Source organism: Ananas comosus, linkage group 4 (assembly GCF_001540865.1).
Source record: "Ananas comosus cultivar F153 linkage group 4, ASM154086v1, whole genome shotgun sequence".
NCBI lineage: Eukaryota > Viridiplantae > Streptophyta > Magnoliopsida > Poales > Bromeliaceae > Ananas > Ananas comosus.
Genome location: NC_033624.1, coordinates 450,290 through 464,210, shown reverse-complemented (window position 1 = coordinate 464,210; position 13,921 = coordinate 450,290). Strand labels below are relative to the sequence as shown.

The 13,921-nt window shown below is 36.5% G+C and overlaps 2 protein-coding genes and 1 pseudogene across 2 annotated transcripts in view; 2 read left to right on the top strand and 1 right to left on the bottom strand.

Annotated features, from left to right (window-relative positions):
• The window catches only part of LOC109709211 (transcription factor MYB108-like), a 91,055-nt gene extending 83,668 nt beyond the window's left edge, over window positions 1-7,387 (bottom strand). Inside the window, exon 1 of the mRNA XM_020231314.1 lies at window positions 7,194-7,387. The gene's annotated coding sequence lies outside the window, so the exon portion shown is untranslated. The remainder of the gene's footprint in view (window positions 1-7,193) is intronic.
• Window positions 1-13,921, top strand: part of LOC109709206 — a 67,133-nt pseudogene that overhangs the window by 49,617 nt on the left and 3,595 nt on the right.
• LOC109709209 (galactinol synthase 1-like) lies at window positions 9,878-11,895 on the top strand. The gene is made up of 4 exons (XM_020231311.1): window positions 9,878-10,287; window positions 10,752-11,075; window positions 11,216-11,350; window positions 11,460-11,895. Exons 1-4 carry the CDS (start codon window positions 9,982-9,984, stop codon window positions 11,685-11,687), a joined length of 993 nt encoding a protein of 330 aa, XP_020086900.1. The 5' UTR covers window positions 9,878-9,981; the 3' UTR covers window positions 11,688-11,895.

Sequence of the window (13,921 nt, the reverse complement as noted above, 5' to 3'; positions counted from 1 at the left end):
CATATTTGGAACTTCTTACTTTGGAAATTGTAGACGTTTCACAATACCAGTTTCCTTCTATAAGTTGTGCCCACACCAATCATACTAAAAGGATAACATTTTGCTTCTATGAGTTCGATTAATGCATTTACTTTTTTACCAGGAATTTAGAAGGTAATTTTATCTCATAAACAGAGAAGCTTCCGGTTAATCCACTATCTTTTGTGACCAATGAAGTTATTCAACTTGTTGGATACTTTAATAGATTCTATTTGACTTGCTTATTTAGCTTTAGTTGTTGGAATAATAAGACAAATGATTCCGGGCTAACAAATCTTATTATTTATTACCAAACATAGGTATGCATTATTAGTTCCAATCTAATAGGATTAATTGACGTAATAAATGTAGATTAGCGAAACATCCTAGAGTACAGTAGATGCCCTTGTAAATGTACAATAGTCCATCATTCAAGTGGACCGTTGCGTCCGTACACTGTAGTTTAATCACTTCCCCAAATTTTTATGCCAAAGGCTTTTATTGATCATTAAACCATATAATTTAAAGTGTATTAAGTTAGTACCATGTAGTTTTTTTTTTTTTTATCAGCTCCTCCGTTAATATTTTGTTAAATTATATACAAAAAACTTCAGATACCCCACCTAGATTTATCGAATATTCACTTTAATATCCTTTAGTTTTAACTTTGTCACTAATTTAACGAAAAAAAATAGTAGAATGGATAATAAAAAGAGAAAAATAAAACCACAAAGTACTAAATTGATACATTTTAAACCATAGGGCACTAAAGTGAAAAAGTACGAAACTAAAGATGTGGTATTTGAAGTTTTTTCAAAAAAAAATAAAAGGTTATAGAAGGCTACGACAAATATCATGAACCGAATTGTTTGTTTTGCTATTCTGAAGTTTAGTATCAAAATTTTGTTTTAATTTCTTCCTTCAAGATAAACAAATTTAGGAAATGTAGGGCTCGAACTTATTAATTCGCTGCTCTCTCTCACCCGAGAATCCGACGTAACCGTCAAATATTAGATCACTAGGCTCTGCTATAGAGTGCAATGCTCTTCAATATTACTGTCTAAGTAGTGGGGATATTTTAGCGACCGTCCCAAGAGCAAGTGGTAAAGGGCTTGGTGGTTGGTACCCGAGACCAAGTTCTAATCCTAGTTGATTCACATTTCTAGTTAAGTTTATTTCTAAATGAAATAAACGAAGCGAATAGCGTGCTACCTCTCTCTCTCTCTCAAACAAAAGAAAAAGTAGTGGGTATATTTTGCTCTTGCAAATGCTCGGATCGGTTGATCTGAGGTAATCTATGGAGATCACTAATCCCCTATTCGCCCCTAATGCTACCTTCACTTGCATAGAAATGGGAGTGAGCAACTTCGTGGGCCGGCCCAAAAGATCGATTTAGCCAAACAGGGGAAACCAGATCCAGTGTGAAAGCTGCCACAAGGAACTGCAATGAACAAATTTGGTTTGTGTGGATGTTCCCTCGTGTCCAGTACGACGGTACAGCCGCCAAAGCGACCTTGACAAGGAGGCCCACTAGTCCCTCCATCATGTACAAACTATTTTTAAGTTTAGAATAAATTGAATATGTAATTGCTGTACTATTCAATATTACAATGTGTTTTTTTAAACATTCTTAGGCCTAGTTTAGTATTGTATTTCTAAAAAATATCTAATTTTATATTTTTAAATATTAAAAAAATAAAGATGCTTTTAATTTTTTACTATTTATGGTATAAAATTATATTGATAACTGCCACCTTCCTCATTTTACAGTATGAAAGAAGGGAAAAGAATTAGAAATGTCGTGCTTCTCCCATGACAGCTATCCCAACAATTTTAAAATATAAAATAAAATAGGATTAAAAGTGCATCTGAATTTTTTAAAATCTTCCAAAATAATTGGGTGCTTTAGGAAAAGCAATACCAAACTATGCCTCACAAATTACAATCCAATCTCTGTATGCTCAAAATATATATATTCTTTTCAATAAAATGATCTTTTTAATTCTATATCAAATAGAATGGAACAAGTAGTAAAATGGTAATTTCACTAGTAAAAAAAACACTTTTCTATGGCCCTAAACAAAATTACAATATATAAAATATTTAGGTGATGAGTATTTAAGCAAGTAAAATTGTTAGGAGAGTACATCAACTATCCAGATGTTTTATCCTTTTTATTAGATATTTCTGAAGATGGCTTCAACATTTTATGTTATCTGTATTGTCACGAAAACTTAATTTTATTTCAAATCTGTGTCATTCCTGATTTGGCTGTCAATCTGTTAAATTTAGAGTTGCTAAACTTATATCAGATCACTGCTTTTGAATATTTCTGCTAAAGATGTTATTAACAGAACATAGTCGATCGCTCTACAACCATATACATCCTTAAGATTTTTATAAAGATTAGGTATCATAAAGCAGTACTATAGAAAATACGCAACGTTTCACATGGTATAATAAAAACTTAAAAATAACACAAATCATAAAGCAGCATAGCTTCAATCCACAGACACGTCCACACTAAAATAATAACATTTTAGGCCTCGTGTTTGCTCTGTCTTTGCTTGTCAATACACAAAAGCAAAACGTGACTCTTTTGGTCTCAAACTCTCCAAGTCTCCTTAAATGCATAAATTAAGGCAATTCATACTGCTTTTGCAAAAGTGTTTCTTTAATGGAGCTTGTTGTTGCACCACTAGGCAAGAGTTATCATGAGCTAACTAGTTTAATGGTTTAGATGTAGCACGAAGGGTGCCCTCTTTTCTCACTCCTCCCTCCTCTTGTACACATGGAGAGGAGAAACAAAAAGATAAAAAGATGACTAAGAACAACTATCCCTCTCAATCCCCATTATAACTCTTTTATCCACCCTATTAGTTAACCAACATTGCCCTCATCATTTGTTTACACAGCTATCCTCTCATTGACTGCCATGTGGCACATAGTCGCTTGCCCAAGGTACTGCCATGTGTCGATAAGGACAAACATTAACACTAGGAGGATAATAGTTGTATGAGAGTGACTCCATGATAAGCTAGTTCATTGACATGGGATGGCTTGTTGGGACTTGGGAGATTTGGTTCCAGCAGGTTCAATACCTGACCTCAAATCTTTCGCCCTTCGGTAAGTTTAGAGTCCAAGCGGAAGATAGAAAGGATAACTTTGCATTTTTCTCTCGTCGCCGCCACCGCAATGTTAGGCCAGTCGATTCTCTCTATCTACGTGTACTCTTCTTTTTCTCCTTAGTATTTGCGTGATTCAACAACGAAGAGGATGGAGAAGAAGGTGATCAAAGTGACAAATGTATCATTAGTGGAGGCCAAAAGCTAAAGATAGTGATGTGTTTCACAGAATTCAAAAAGATGCCTATCAGAAATGAGGAAATAAACTTGAAACACTTGAGTTCGCGGATTGTCTAGGTGCACTGTAATTAATAAGGATTTAGGTGTACTTTCTTCTTATTATTATTCTTCTCTTCTTTTTGGTTAATCAGACCCACCTAAGAATCTTGTAATTATGAATATAAAAAACAACAGGTCTTTCGGGTTAATATACCTGTTATCTACGTATTTCTTTTAAATACAAATTTGTGCCGTATGGCGTGCAAGGCACGCATGCACAGCATGGATAGTTGATGTTATGCCATGATACCTACCATGTATAATTTTCTCATCTCTTAGGATAGTCCTCCATTCTTAAGGTCAATCCTTCCAAGTTGCGAGTGTCAAAGGCTTTCGTTATCTTATAATTCAATGGAATCATAAATCAAGCTAGCTCTGATCAAAGCTATGGTGACCACTAACCACAATACGAAAAAAGTAATCTTGAACTTGTTTAGGGGCCATGAAGTTGATGTAAGGCTTATAATGAAGTGCTTCTCACTGTAGCCTGTGCACTGAGACATCAGGAAATGAGGTACCTTTTTATTTTGGACTTCATCAATTTGCACCAACTTGCAACCAAAGGAAGGCTTTTCTTCCATTATGAAGCTTAGATTAATTATTGATTCGACGATATAATTAACGGACGGAGAGCTTGTACCCACAAGTCATTATCTGGTTTTTTATCTTGGAAGAACATGTTTCAAGATCCTACCGGAGAGAAGCCAGGCCTCAACAATATGATCAAGGTAGGTAGACAGTGAAATAGATCACGCTTTCTAAAGATTCAATGGTACAAAGGGAGCCAAGTAAGACAATCAATGAGAGACAGTGAAAAGGGGTAGTAGCATTTAATTGTGGGGAAAATGAAGATAAATAGGTGAATTAGTTTTCTTTTCAGATATTCGTAGAACATTAATACACACAGATTTGTTGGTTCTGATATGTAGCAGAATAGAGTTGCAAACTAGCAGCCTTCTTAGGCTAGACAGGAGGCCTATGGCCGGCCCAATCTGGCCCTATCAACTATATGTCCTCTTTCCTTTGGGCTCGACTAGGCCCAGAACAAAACCAGCCCTATGAATGTGGTTAGAGCCTCAATCCAAAATACAAATCAGTCAGTCCAGAATTTAAATTCTACGGTGTACGAAAACGAGCGTTACTTAGAGGTGCAATGAGCCAGAAGATAGCATTTTACACCATCCTCCTATTAAACACTAGTTTTGGTATCAACTTAGAATGCTAACATGCAGTATAAAAGCAAAATATCTTTACTCGTAATCCCAACTTCCAACCACCCTACCAGTGAATCCAACAAGAGCTTTAAATCTATAGCTATGTCTTTATGTGAGGCCCAACAAGCCCACTAGTATAGGCAACACGACAGGCTTTAACCGTGTAGCCTAAAGTACTCAACCTTACATAATCAACACAAGTGCACTAGTCTTATAAATAATTTCACATTATCCAATAAAGGATTATGGGTTGTGAAAGTGTCAGAAGTACATTATGAACCAACGATTTTCTCTTAGACAAAAAAACTTTCATGTTATGTGCCCCATTTATAAGTTAGGAGGAAGATAAATTTAGAAGAAGATGCTGAAATCTTGGCTTGATCCATTCCGGAAGAAAAGCATGAAACAACAATTTGTTCGAGATAACAAGAAGGCGGTCATTGAATTCAGGTACTAATAATCAAGGATTTAAATGCCTATCAACACGGGTCGTACCTACCATGCTGTATTGTGCCAATAAGATATTGGCACGATACAGCCTCCGTGCCGATAACACAGCTCAAAACCCTCTATTCTTCAAATTAGTAAATAATTTTCTCAATAAAGTTCAAAAGATTTAATAAAGATACATAACAAACCGTCAGAATATTTTATTGCTAAAGAAAATATATATTTCATGCCATAATATGTTAGCACACATGTATTTTTTATAATCGGCACACATCGGCACGGCCCGCTACGCACCGTGTCGTACCGTGTCGGTAAGTTTCCAACATGATCCCGTACCACGGCACTTAAATCCATGCTAATAATACTTGATCTAACCATGATAAAAATCCTGATGGTAATTACGAGAAAAATATGTTACTATTACACGGATAGCCAATTTAGAAATCACCAGAGGCTTCTAGTATATCATTTTAGAGATGACTTCTATACAGACAAAGAGAGATCCATTGAGAGGGCTTAATCAGGCGACAAAATGTAACTCTGGCTGAAGTCCCCCTACAGATTAGAACAATTAGTGCTTTTGCTTGAACTGTCCTCAGTGTGAAGCACCCGTAATTTAGTCTTGAAGGCACAAAAATGGGTTTAGCTAGTTAAAATCGGGTTTTGATGAGGTAAGTAATTGTGTTAGTTCAGATCATATTGGGCCAGATTTAAGTTCCGACAAGGTCAGGAATTTGTAATTCGGACCAAACTGGGTGAACTACCCTAAAAATTGAATGATTCTATTAGAATTAATAATTGTAGTGTTTTCTTATATCATGTGTAATCTAGTAGAAAATTAATAGCAGAAGTTTGATCAGGCTATGGTTACAAACTTAACCCCAAATATGAAGGCCATAATGAAATGATCTTAAAGTTACATGAGTAGTCATAAAGGTGATGGATGGCTTAGAGCAAAGTGAATCTCACTATAGCTTGTCGATTGAGACCTAAGTAAAGAAGGAAACTTTGGCTTGGATTCCATTATTTCGCAACTAAGGAAAGGCTTCTCTCCCAATCCGACACATAGATTGACGAATAAACTGACCTGAATATAAAGTAGGAGGAGGAAGAACTTGCAACTAACAAGTCATTATCCAATTTTCTTTTTACCAAAGAACACACATTGACATCCATTGGAGGAGAAGCTAGCCCCAACATTATGAGCAGATTAGGTAGAAAGCTTTCCGATAGAATGTGATCATGTTTTCTAACCTTCATATGGTTAATGAAGGTGCCAAGTGACTGCCAGATATAAGAGTCTGTGACCATGAGAAAATAAGTGGACAATCATTGAGATAAAGGAAACAGAAAAGGTTGGCTATGATTGAGAAGGTAACGGTGAGTAGGTGGCTGTGTTCCTTTTCAGATATGTCTAGATCTTTAATATTCCAGTTCGTGTTGGATCTCATATATAGCAGAATAAAGTGACAAGGATTTCAGAAAGGTAATTCGGGCCTCCGGTCACTTTCGTGTTCGACAAATGTAACGGTCTAAATTCCCGTTAGATAGAGCATAAATGTTCGAATTTCTTTTCTTATTAATTATATCATGTCCTCAACTACCAGAATTGGTGGCAAATTCAAACACAACACAATAGCATGACCTGAACAGGACAAGGGTTACATCAGAAACTCAAAATCATCAATATGAAGCAATCTAACCTGGAAAAGACATAATCAGACACATATTTGAGCTAACCCTAGGATCTGATCCAACTGTTGAACAGGAACACGATACACCTCCCTTTCGTACAGTATCCGAATGAATCTTAATACACTGACAACTGGTCTAAACCCCAATTCACATTATAGTTGAGGTATCAACACCTACAGTTACTTGCACTACCACATCAGATCAGTCAAAATCTGAGGCCTACACCAAAATGCTGAAGCAATGCAAACAGTATCGAATTGAAAAGGACAAAAGAGAAGGAAGTGGTAACCAAACTGCCCTAAATCAGCATCAACTTAAGCAAATCGAGAGGGATAAAGAGAAATGGAGAGCGACACAGAGAGAGAGAGAGAGAGAGAGAGAGAGAGAGAGCCTATGGGAGTCGAACACGTACTTGTCGAGGGCGGTGTGGGAGTAGTCGCCAGTGAAGGTGTCGACAATGGCGGCCACGGTCGTGAGCGGCGGAGACGATGGTCGTGGAGGAGTTCATGAAGGGTTTAGAGGAGGAGGAGGAAGAGGAAGAGAACGAGGTGGGGTGTTCGTCGGAGGTGAGGAGATCGGAGGAGCTTTTGCACTTCAACCCCGTAATTGGGCTACTTATGGGCCGGAGAAACATTGTTGTGGACTTGTTTATGAGCTGATGTAGGCTTCCGCGGCTGAGCCAGGGCCTGGGGAAGTTCCAGCATCCAAACTAATTAATTTAGACCCTGTTTAGCCCAGCTTTAATTAGTGCCCGCATTGTTGTTTGAGTTTCGTTCTCAAAAAAATAAAAATAAAATAAAATATTACTAACAATTTTTCTCTCTCGTAAAATGAAAATAACAAATTTTAGGTTATATCTTTTGTGCTTATATGTAATTTTCCTGCCGCCACTGTAGGAATTGTTACATTCTACTTTGTGAATTGAAAGTAAAAAGTAGGCACAATACAAATTGAGACTAGTTGGATGTGAATGTATTGTCAATTGCCATAAAACACACCGACAAGAGAAAGCATTGAGTCCGAATAAGTATCACAATGAGTCAGTTTTAATCAAGCCGCGCTCAACAATTTGAATCGATTCGACATAAATGACTTAAATCATTCCAAAATCAATGAAATTCAAGTGGATCCGAGTCATTCGCAGCGCGTCTTCAGCTGATTAAAATCAGTTGAGGTAATAACAGGGTTTAATTAACAATCTAGTTGTTTCCATCCTACAATAATATTAGAGGATTTTTGTAAAGGGAATAAAACGTGTGAACAACACGCACCATGCAAAGGTTCACTCTTTCCCGTACGTATGCCTTGCTACGTGGCCAATAAATTTTCCATTAATCTCAATGTCACAAAAGTAGACCAACTTTTCCTGATTAGTTAGTGATAACATTTAAATCCTCTATTTTTAAAATTTCCTTTTAATTTCGTGCATGACAATGCACCAACCTTTTCTATTGCAGTATATGTTAAACTTGGCTACGCGTGTGTTCTCACAAATTCGTCAATGTTACATTAATTTACGAGTTAATTTTGAATATTTCCATTCAATTTTGTGGGTCAAATTGTAATAATAAGTACCTTAAATTGTTTCCTTTTTTTCTTTTTCTAAACAAACTAAATTATTCCCACATATTGCATGCGATTAGTAAGAATTTAGTGGGTTCACCTAATTTAACCATTTTAACATATATTTTCATCTTGCCCAAAAATATAATAATTTGTTATCCTGTATGGCATGTATTTATTTATTACAGACACTGAAATGGTAAGTTATAAACGTTACACATATTAAGATAACCCTGATGCTCCCAAGATATTATCCTATATAGGATAATGTGGCTTAAATGGATAAATCTTTTATGGCATGTATTGATTGATTAGATCCAATGCAGAAAAATGCTACATGGGTTACATAATGAAACGCAGAAATTTTACATATTCACGATCACACCGTTCATTCATCATTTTAATCAATAATAATTCCAAATATCACCGCCCATAGCATAGCATTATTCTAATATTGAAACACACGCTTTTTACAGCAATAATAACGGATCAATGGATAATGGCGGTTGAATTAAACCGCCACACCTAATAAATTATTCTCGGCACGTGGCGCAACCGAGCCCCGTATAACGTCTCCCTGAAAATTTGTCACGTAGACCATGATATAGTTTAAAGTCGCCACGTGTGAAGAATCCACCATCCGTTTCAGAACGGACGGTTGCGATCAAAACTGTACCAGTTTGGCTAGGCGTAACGATTGGTGGACCGTACGAAATAGACCACCTAATCCAAGGAGCAAACATACACGTCGCATTAAATTTTGGTTACTAATTAATTAGAAATTAACGTACAATTAACGGGGTCGGTCAGGCTAATAGCCAGTCAAACGTTAGAATTTGGCGTAAAACTCGTTAATTGAACTATGCCGGGAATCCTATGCACGACATTGCCTTAAATGTAGTTTTATTGCGTACTCCACGCTCCATAGACCGAGATTTAGATGGTATATATATTTAATTAGGGAGGGCACGTTTGGATGGTTTGTAAATTCCTTATATGGAAATTACTTTTTGTTATATTTTTATAATAAAAAGATGAGTTTCTTAAGTTCGAAAAATAAATAAAAAAAATATATATTATAAATCTGCTTTAAAGAGCAAAAGAATCTCATATCTCCATATTCCTACAACTGCTCACGGGATAACCTATTTTTTATGTAATAAATAAAGGTTCGTTTAAGATACTTGATTTTATCAATCGCTCATAATTTATATATATATTTATTTTACATAAACTAATTAGTTTTATAGATTGCTTCTTAAGGCTTAATACTCTTTGAGTTTTTCAGACCCGGTCTATACACGCGGTCTATACATAAAAGAATCTCCCTTAAATGTGCACCTGGAGAATCTTCCTCGAAACCACGTATCACCGTCCTGTCACTATCCACCGTCCACGTGTAACAAAGATATCTCAGATCACCGTTACCATATAGGACATAGTACACTTGTGTTTCACTAATTTTGGGCCCCGCAAATAGTAACTCCCCCGCGCTTATTTATTCTCCCCATTGTCTTCTAAACGACCACGCATCATCTCCAAGTCTCCTACTTTGAGTACACTACTACACACATTGAACACTCTTTCTTTTCTCTTGTTCTTATTGTTACACTCTCTCTTCACATACTCATCTCACCATGGATACTAAGATAGTGAAGAAGTTGTCGCCGAATTCGAAGAGCAACGTTTACGTGACGTTCCTTGCCGGGGATGGCGACTACGTTAAAGGGGTGGTGGGGTTGGCGAAGGGTCTGAGGAAGGTTGGCTCCGCGTACCCTCTCGTCGTGGCGGTGCTCGATGATGTTCCCGAAAGCCACCGCCGGCTACTCGAGTCGCAGGGCTGCATCGTCCGCGAGATCGAGCCCGTGCATCCGCCGGAGAACCAGACTCAGTTCGCGATGGCGTACTATGTGATCAACTACTCCAAGCTCCGCATCTGGAAGGTATGACCAGCTACTTTTGATACTGATTGATAGATTCATTAAATTTCGTTATTATATCGCTGATATAATAAAAAAAATGTAAAGATAAAAAGTAAATGCTACTTTTATATAATACAAATGTTATTGATTGTTGGACCGCCATCTATAGAACTATAGTATGATCTTGCGGTATGATAATTTTGTATTGAAGCACTGTCTTGTGGTTTTTTTGTTTTTCATATTTAAGTTTTAAAAGGCTCCAATGTCTACTGACATAGAGTGTGGAGTTAATTAAAACTATTTTAATTAGCTCGCATACGAACTGTAGAAATGTTTTATTAGTTGGATAATGAAAAGCTTTTAAGTTCCGTTCAAAGTACAATAAAATCCAACATGTGTTGACCACTTGTTGCCGGTGAAAATGACCTATTATTTATTTATTTGCTTATTTATTTACATTGATATATTTTTTTTATTACGTGTAGTTTGTTGAGTATGAGAGGATGATATACTTGGACGCGGACATCCAGGTGTACGAAAACATTGATCACCTGTTCGACCTTCCGCACGGATATTTTTATGCGGTGAAGGACTGTTTCTGCGAGAAGACGTGGAGCCACACTCCACAATACAAGATTGGCTACTGCCAACAATGTCCCGAGAGGGTGTCGTGGCCTGCCGACAAACTCGGCCCTCCACCCCCTCTCTACTTCAACGCAGGCATGTTCGTGTCAGAGCCTGATACTGCCATCGCTGACTCACTCCTCGCCGCCCTCAAAGTCGCCCCCACTACTCCCTTTGCCGAACAGGTGTGTATATATGATATACGTAAAAATTATTCGTCTATTCAACACCTGGTTTATATATAATGTTTAATAGTAAATTTATTGTTATTGAATTTGGCCCAATTTAGTTGTCTTAAATGGAATTTGTCGCCTATTTGGTATAGGATTTTCTGAACATGTTCTTCAAGGATATCTACAAACCAATCCCACTAGTGTACAACTTGGTTTTGGCCATGCTGTGGAGGCATCCTGAGAATGTGGAGCTGGACAAGGTCAAGGTGGTGCACTATTGTGCCGCGGTACGTAACGGTTCCATCCTAACCATTCAATTCAATTCGCTTATACTAGTTCTTTTTTAATTTTATTAATTTGTTGAATTTTAATTTTTTTTTTTCTTCCTGAATTCAGGGGTCGAAGCCGTGGCGGTTTACGGGGAAGGAGCCGAACATGGACAGAGAGGACATCAAGATGCTGGTGAGCAAGTGGTGGGACATCTACAACGACGATTCTCTTGATTACAAGGGAGATGTGACGGTCGCGACGGAGGCGGAGGCGAACGGGGTGAAGCCGCCGTTGAAGGCGGCGCTGTCGAAGGCCGGCGTTGTGCACTACATCAAAGCGCCCTCGGCCGCGTAAAGGCCTTAGGGTGCTTGATTTGGCGTAGGATAATAGAGAGTACAGTGGAGTAGTGTTATGCTGTGCCGGTACTAGGACGGTTACTTGGGCTCCCTGCTCTCGTAATTGCTTGTTTTTATATTTTCAATCGAGAATAATGCTAGTATTGTTATCTTATGTGAATTGAGGTCGACGTATGTATATATAGTTTGTAAGGAAAAAAACCAAAAAGAGTAATTAAAAGAGTAAGAACAATTATTATTATTATAAATAAGTTTATTATTATTGTAACTGCCGTACGTTTTCAACTTGAATTGATCTTGGGTTATTTCTTTGTCTCTCTCTAGATTGATAAATGTCGTGGTTTACTCTTTACCCACCTGTTAAATTTGTATAACCATAAACACTCTAGCTCTTCCTGATTATCTGATCGGTTGGTGACTTGCATTATAATTAATTATATTCTTTAGTTAAAACACGAACCATACGGGTGCTATGAGTAACATTACATTCCCTGTATCAATGAGTTTAATCCCACAATATATACTTTTGGGTTGTAGATTTAACACCTCATTCAAATCCTGTACATTGTAGTACATGAATAGTTAATTTAATCATTTTACTTGAACTTATATTGAATTCTGGATAGAACACCAACAATTATGTGACAGCAAATAATCATGAGAGAATAACACATCTAACCTAAGAGTTTAAAGATCAAAGTTTTGTGGTGGTTAAGAAAATACCTTACATTGCTACCTATTCCTCAAAAAAAAAAAGAAAAAAGAAAAAAAGAAGAAGAGAATACCTTACATGCATGAACCTAATATGCTATTTCTCAAAAAAAAACCATGTTTTGCATATGCTTCCATCTATAGTTGATGGATTAATTACCCTATTTTTATCTGCATTTTAATTATTATTATCCATATATTTCATTCTCAGCATTAATTTTTGAATATACATTTATTATTTAAAGGCTTAAACATCCAAATCTTTATTTCTTTTTATAGTATCAACAAAGGCGATTTTAAGTCCCTTCCATTTTAAGAGATTCTTGTTTTAATTTTTATATTCACCGTATAATGACATACATTTTTATAGATCGTAATTTATCAATCTCTTTTATTGTTTTTTTTTTTTTTTTTTGAGAATCAATCTCTTTTATTGTTACTCACGTTGGTTCACACTCACATGGCAAATCTTTTACTTTAAATGTAAATGATAATTATAAATTTCCGATTTTAATAGCATTTCCCCCATATGAATGGAGTGCTGTTTCAAATACTGGGTTTAAATGCTTCGAGCATTTGGCTCTTCAGCTAGTAATATTTTAAAAGCTCTCGAAATTGAAAAGCCTACGAATAACTTTGAAAGAGAAAAAAATAATAGGATAAAAAAATTTTTCAAATACTATTTCTATGGTTTCGCACTTTTTTATTTTAATACAAAAGTATATTAATTTAGTATCTTGTGGTTTTATTTTTTTTTTTATTATCTTCTTTACTAATTTTTTTCGTTAAATCAGTGACAAAGTTAAAATTAAAAAAAAACTAAAATAAATATTCAATAAATCTAAGTGAAATATCTGAAATTTTTTACATATAATTTTAAAAAAATATTAACGAAAGAGTCGACAAAAAGAAAAAAATAAAATCATATAATTCTAAATTAATATACTTTGATTAAATCAAAGAGTACTTTAAATCAAAGATACTGCCACATCATATGACAAGTACACCTGGGCTACCGTGGGAATGTCACGTGCAAGGCGCAACGTTTGCACCTTGCATGCTACGGACGCAACGGTAGGTAGATTCGTTACGGGTGGGCCCTACCGGATACTGATTCTTTGGTCAACTAATACGCCCTCGAGTCAAACCGTTTAATCTCGACCGTCCGTTGTTAAAGGGGAGAACTCAACCGTACACGCGGCGGCTGCGGGGGGAACCAGCGGCGGAGCGAGATAAACGAGGGAGGACACATCAGCAGTGCTTCGTTGTCATGGAGCACCGTACTGTAGTCGGTGTGGCGGCACAACAAACCGCCCTTATCCGTTACTTTTCTCTTTTTTTTTTTTTTTTTTTTTTTTTTTTTCTCTCCATAAATTAATGCGCCTCGACTTACCATCTTAGGTCTAGGCTTACCATTTTAACATTCTGGTCGGTGATGAAGGTTTTGGACAAGAATAATCTTGGTATTCTGAGTATCTTTAGATTCTTTACACTTTCTTAATTGTTAGGGTGATTAATATT

What these genes read in the sequence shown, in the direction of transcription:
- LOC109709209 (XM_020231311.1), top strand. Translation starts at nt 9,982, where the DNA reads ATGGATACTAAGATAGTGAAGAAGTTGTCGCCGAATTCGAAGAGCAAC. An exon ending in CCAAGCTCCGCATCTGGAAG is followed by an intron (nt 10,288 to 10,751) that starts GTATGACCAGCT and finishes TATTACGTGTAG; the next exon opens with TTTGTTGAGTATGAGAGGAT. An exon ending in TGGTGCACTATTGTGCCGCG is followed by an intron (nt 11,351 to 11,459) that starts GTACGTAACGGT and finishes TCCTGAATTCAG; the next exon opens with GGGTCGAAGCCGTGGCGGTT.